Below are 6,690 nucleotides of genomic sequence, written 5' to 3'. Positions count from 1 at the left end.
CGGATACGGTATTATGATATATGTACGATATGACGATGTATGCGCTATGATGATACATGTACTATGATTATATATGATATAGGCATGAAAGGTATCCTCTCTTAAAAGTCAAGCAGGTTATATCTTCATCCTATGTATTATGATTTCTTTGTGTTATTCATTTCATTCGTCCTTACATACTTAGTACAATATTCGTACTGACGTCTGTTTTCTTTGGACGCTGTGTTCATGCCCACAGGTAGACAGGGAGACGATCCAGATTTATAGAAGCTGATAAGCAGACTTTTTGAGAGCACTCCATTATTCCGGAGGTGCCATTGATTTACTATTTTATGTACATATATGTTTTGGGCATGACGGGGTCCTATCCCGTCCATATGTCTAGTACTCGAGTAGAGGCTCGTAGATACGTATGTGTGGGTAGCATGGTCTCACGATGTTATTATTGTATGTATATTATGTTGATAGCCGAAGGGCATCTTGTGTATAAAAGTATTTATGTATCCAAATAAAAAAAAATGGTTTTCCCATGATTTGAGCATTAGATTAATGAATGAACGCTGGATGTGTACGTTGGGTAACAGTACGAGCGGTGCTCGGTTGTTAGCCCCGGGTACCCGTCATGGCCCCTAGGCGGGTCGTGACAAATATTCTTGAGAGTAAGTCTTAACCCTCCCTTCCTTCATAACACATTCATCTCTAAGATTATCATCATTCTAATGGGTCTACAATGGTGAATTGAGGACTAGTAGCCCTAGAACTTAATAGACCTTTAATAGTTGGTGGGTTATGAATATTATTGTCTGGTTATCATCTGAAGGCTTGGGTTATCACTTTCTAATCCAAAATTGAACCATTAGAGACATGAACTAAGTGAATTGAGACTTAGGGTTTCATAAAGATGATAGCTTGACCATAGAAATTGCTTGCAAGAGATAACTTGAATGAATAACCTTATGAATTGATAGTTTATGGTTGCTAAGGCCAATGTTAGGATAATTTACACCTAGTACGAATTCACCCATTAGAAAGGGGTAAAGTGGATGGGTGTTCATTGAATTGATATTGTTGACTAGAGTGTTGTGACTTATATAGCATCTTAATTGCTAGACTTTGAGCGTTCCGAGACATTACGGAAGGGAAAGGCTATAGCGGCGTGATTCGCATTGTTCCAGCTCTGCAGTTGAGATATGTTACGATTTATTTGAGTTGGACTTTGATTAGTTGATTGTATGTGTTATGAGATTGATAGGAGAAAGCATGTCTAGTCTTCAGGCATAATGTGTGGTTGGAATTCCTATATGCTATTGATTAAGTGATGATGTGGGCTAAATGCCATTATTCGATGTGTGGTGATCTATAATTTGATGACAATTGTGGTGAGAAGTTAATATGATCTTCTTGATGAAAATGATATTCTACTTGATAATCACTCATTAAAAGTGATGTGACTATATATACATATATATATATATATATATATATATATATATATGTGTGTGTGTGTGTGTGTGTGTGTGTGTGTGTGTGTGTGTGTGTGTGTATGACAAGGCGCATTTGAAAGGGGGTGAAGATGTGATTTTGGGCACATTTGACAGGGGGTGAGGATGTGGCAAAGTTAAAGGCTCATGATCCGAGGTAGGATTTCGGAGCAAGGGTGCATAGACATCATGGGTCCTCTGCAGGTCATAGCTATTGGGTAAAGACACCAATTAACATGTATGTACACAAGTGATCAGTGACTGAGCAAGTGCGAATGTTGTTGTGGGGTTTATTCCATTGCTTGCTTCCATTGACTTGATTGTTAATATCATTGGTGGACTTGATTGCTAGTTGTCTGATTATGTGTTGTTCACTGGTCTGTCCATTTTATTAATTTTATGATTCATGCATGATACTAATCTTAGTCGGCCTATGATATCTACCGGTACATAGTGTTTGTACTGATACTACCTTGTTGCATTCTTTTTTAGTGCAGATTGTGATCCAAAGACTACTACTCGACCTCATATTTAGCTTGAGGCCATTTGCTGACAGATTGAGGGTGAGCTTCTATCCGTGCCAAGCCGCCTGAAGATCTTCCTTTATTTAATATCTATTTCCATTCCAGACATTGATGTTTATTTATTATAGACAATATGGATTTCCTTAGACATGTTTTGGATTAGAGTCCTTGGACGGTGACTTTCAAATTTTGGGTTGTAATAGTTAGGACTTCCGCATTAACATTATTGTTTTATGGCATGACCACTTTTGACTTAATCTTGCGTTTGATTTATTGTGAACTGAATGAATTGGCTAAGTAAAAATGGACATTGAATGAGTAGATGGTTAAGCGTATTGGTTCGCCCACTAGGAGTTAGTGTGGGTGCCAGTCATGGCGGGTTGGGTCGTGACATTAGTACACAGGTAGTACTAAATCCCTAAACAAATACTGTAATACGACAATCACGATACAAAAAGATTTGTTTTCGATAAGGTAATTCAATATATATTAATAGTATTCACGTAGCTATACTTGACACAAGGTACACAAAACATGTTGATTTATCCGGCCAGTCATCCTGATATCAGTCTTTATTTTCCTCCTCATTTTAAATTTTAAAAATGATATTCTTTGTCCGCCAAAGGCCAAAAAGTTGATGATTATCTTGAGCCTAATTCAACCACAAAAGCTAGCTTATGAGGGAAGGATTGTTCAAGTCCATATAAGGAGACCATGTATCCTTAAACCCACTGATGTAGGATTCTTAACATCCGACCTCACGCCCAGGGCTAAACATCTGGTGTGTGAACAATTTTTAATATGGGGGCCAACATCGGAACAATGAGGGCTTGACTCTGATATCATGTAAAAAATGGATCTTGGATCTTACTCAATCCCAAAGGCTAGCTCATGAGGGGAGAATTGCCCAAGTTTATATAAGGAGATCATGTACCCTTTAACCCGCCGATACGAGACTCTTAACAAGATCATATAAAGGTCACACTTACGTTTGTTTCCATTAAAATATTCGGCCGGTATGTTCTTTTTATTTTAACCAACCATTATGATTAAATACACAAATTCATTTTGGACATAAGTTATAATGTCCCATTTACCTACTACACACACTCATAATAGAATCGATGTCCATATCAAAGAGCCGGCCGCACCCAGTTGTAAGAAAATAAAAAAATAAAAAAATCAATCTATATTAAATCTAGAGCTGTTTTTCTCTTGATAGTAACATTAGCAGTAGTAAAATAATATCGTCTAGCTTGTTGGCCGGCCAATAAACCTCTTCCTCTCCTATATAAATGTATGGTCAGGGACTACAAAATAAAAGTTAGCTAATACCAAAAGCAGGAATATATTATATATAGATAGCCCTACTTTCTTCTTAGGAAACGCAAAAATGGTGATATTGCATACGTTATCGACAAAAATGAATGCAACAATAGTAGGGTCAGGAAAAGAAACGATAATTCTGGCACATGGATATGGAGGAGACCAGTCTGTTTGGGACAAAATATTGCCCAAACTGTGTGAGTGTTACCAGATTCTGCTCTTTGACTGGAGCTTTTCTGGATCTGTAAAAGATCATCAAAGTCTTTTTGACACTGAGAAATACTCCTCCTATGAAGCTTTTGCTGATGACTTGATAGGTCTTGTAGATGAAATGAAGTTGGATTCCTCAATATTTGTGGGTCATTCCATGTCTGGAATCATTGGTTGCATTGCTTCTATCAAAAGACCTCACCTCTTCAAGAGGCTCATCCTTGTTGCATCTTCTCCAAGGTATATCTCTTTCCTTAAATGAGTAATTGATGACTATATGCTTTTTGGAATAGTAATGATTAATTTATTCTTGATTTTCTAAAGTGATAAATTGTTATTAAAAATATTTAAAAGAGAGTAGTTATAAGCGCAATATCGCATAATCACTAACAAAGTGAGTGTTGAAAGGAGGTCTCTAAAATTATTACTTTTAATTAAAGGATAAAGGGACAAATATCCTCCTTTTTTTCCCTATAGTAATCGGAAATCAAACAAAACGTAAATTTGGTACTCGTTATAAGGACATATCTGTGTGCATGTGTGATTATTTTTCTTTTTCTGTGTATTTCTTGCATAGTTTAATTTGTTAGTTCAGATGATCCCAAGTTACTTCTTAAGTTTTGTGCTTAATACAGGAAATAAGAGTTACTATATTGCTCAGACTTTTCAAAAAAATTTACGGAAGCAGTGTATTTTCTAAGGATTTGACACAGATGCTTCATTTTTGGAGAATTCGAGCAACATAAAAGAGTTTTATATGTCATCTTAAGAGATACTCCCTTCACTTCATTTTATTTGTCATAGTTTGACTTGATACAAAGTTTAATAAAATAAAAATGAAGACTTTTATTATGAGTATAAGTATATTTTTCAGTTCCTCAACAAACTAATAGTAGCAAACAAACTGGACCTACTTTTGCTAGGAAATTAAAGTCTTGGTTTGTACTACTATATTTTGGCTAATGATTCTACTTCGCACAATCTACTGGTACAAGGCGATCGCGTAATTTCTTATGATGCATATTTATATAGAAAGTCTGCTTTACTTTCTATTCAAAAGAAAAAAAGGATGACTTTTGAATTTGTAAATTAAAATATGTCATAATATATTTATGAGATTGTAAAACTTTTAAAGTTTTTGATCTTAAACATGTTATAACATTTGAGTGGCTAGAAAAACTTCTTATATATTAAGAAAATATAAGAATGTGCAATATTGTTTTTGAAATGAACTAATTAGAGAAAATAGTTCGGAATAAAGTAAAGTGAAACGCAAAGGAAAACTTCATTCTTTGCGTTGTACCGTTTGGCAAAGGTTTTCTAAATTCTACTACCTATTACTGTGTTAAGCATTTCATTATGCCTGAAAAGTAATAATTTTAGCTGATCATGTCTTCTGGTAGTGATCAACTATGATAACTTAATTAGTTTAGCTTTTGCATAAATAACGTCTATAGTAATGAGTGTAAAGGGTCATCATGACAGACTTTCTTTCTACTTAAGAAAGTTAAACTTCGCTTTGACTTTCTCGTACTTCTATTATTAGACCCTCCTTAATTGCTACTGCCCTCTTTCTATTCCATGTTTCAGTTTAGATGGTACTTTTTTTTAGGTTAATTTAAAAAAGAATGATTATTATAATGTATTTAAAATTATAAAAATTTTAACTTTTTATTTTACTCTTACCATCATATTTTTATAGCTATAAAAATATCATGCCTGTTTAAAATCATAAAATGTGATGGTACTTTAATTTTAGACGTGCAGAAAGTCTTTTATTTCTTTCTTTCTTTAGACTCTTACAGAATATGTGTTTTATTTCTTTCTTTCTTTAGACTCTTACAAAATATGTGTCATCTTTCTTAAATTAATAGGTCTTTCTCCTAAACGAAACTGTTGAAAGGTAAGGTTTATTATCCTTTCTTTGTATGCACATATTGTATGGTCCTTTCTGCGTGTCTTCAGAAAAACACAAAAAAAGAATTTTGCCTAACAGATAATTTTCCTTTTTTTAAATAAATAAATAAATCCTGGTACAGGTTCATTAACTTGGACGATTACGAAGGAGGTTTCGAAATAGGAGAGATGGAAGAGATGTTTAAAAACATTGAGGAGAAGTATGAGATTTGGAGTTCAAACTTTGCTCGTATAGCTGTGGATCCAAGTGATCCTCCTTCTGTTGAGAAATTTGAGAAATCATTGAAGAGAATGGGAGTTGAAGTTGGATTACCTTTGGCCAAAAATGTATTTATGATTGATTATAGAGGCATTCTTGACAAAGTTATCACCCCATGTACCATAATCCAATGCAAGACTGATTTTGCTGTTCCAAACTCAGTTGCTACTTTCATGCACAACAATATCAAGGGAGAATCAACGGTTGAGATCATCAATACTCGAGGCCATTTCCCTCAGCTCACTGCTCATGAAGAATTCCTTGATGTCATTCATAGAGTCTTAGCTTCTTAGAACAAAGTTACTTGATGTACTTTCTTTTATTTTGTTTTTTTAATTTTGGTAGTGAAGAAAAAAGATGAACTAAGGTTAAAAGAAAAGAACAATGATCCTTTGTGGAATAAAGTATAGTAGTGATCTTGTATCCATGACCTTTCTTGGATAGAAGATGATGTTTGGTCATTGGTTAGGATGATTTGTATGGTTGCCACAGTTTGGGTTGAGAGTGTTTTGAATGCATAGTTTATCAATTGGTTGCAAATGACTGGGGATTTGTGATAAGGATAAAAAACTGTTCTACCATTAGGCGTTCTTTTAGGGCTCATTTTCCTCTTTCAAATCGAAATGTTTGTTTTGCCTCGTCTTTGTTTATAAATCATGCACTAATAACGATAACATTAATCTGATAGACAAAAGGGTTCAAAAATACTCTTTTCTATTTATTTTTTTAAATTATTTAAAAATAATCCTACAAAGATCTTTGGCGTTTTATTTCCAAATCTTGTTGAGCCTGATCTGGATCCCAGCTAGCAGGCCCATTTATATTTTGTAAGTGTTGTAGATTAAAGAGGGTCATTCGCACAAATTCCCTACTTTGGGGGTGGTCTTTAGTTTTTGCCCCTCATAGTTTGTTATGAAACCTTGTCTAGCTAAATTCTGTAGTATCCCAGCAGAGTAAAAAGAAAAAATTCGCT

At 34.5% G+C, this 6,690-nt stretch overlaps 1 protein-coding gene across 1 annotated transcript; it reads left to right on the top strand.

Moving 5' to 3' along the window:
• Window positions 1–3,256: 3,256 nt before the first annotated feature.
• LOC132640967 (probable strigolactone esterase DAD2) lies at window positions 3,257–6,257 on the top strand. The gene is made up of 2 exons (XM_060357781.1): window positions 3,257–3,781; window positions 5,581–6,257. The coding sequence occupies exons 1-2, from the start codon at window positions 3,399–3,401 to the stop codon at window positions 6,008–6,010; spliced, it is 813 nt and encodes a 270-aa protein (XP_060213764.1). The 5' UTR covers window positions 3,257–3,398; the 3' UTR covers window positions 6,011–6,257.
• The last annotated feature ends 433 nt before the right edge of the window (window positions 6,258–6,690 follow it).

Source organism: Lycium barbarum, chromosome 5 (assembly GCF_019175385.1).
Source record: "Lycium barbarum isolate Lr01 chromosome 5, ASM1917538v2, whole genome shotgun sequence".
NCBI classification, from domain to species: Eukaryota; Viridiplantae; Streptophyta; class Magnoliopsida; order Solanales; family Solanaceae; genus Lycium; species Lycium barbarum.
Note: the sequence above shows the minus strand (reverse complement) of the source record. Positions and strands in the feature narration are given on the sequence as shown.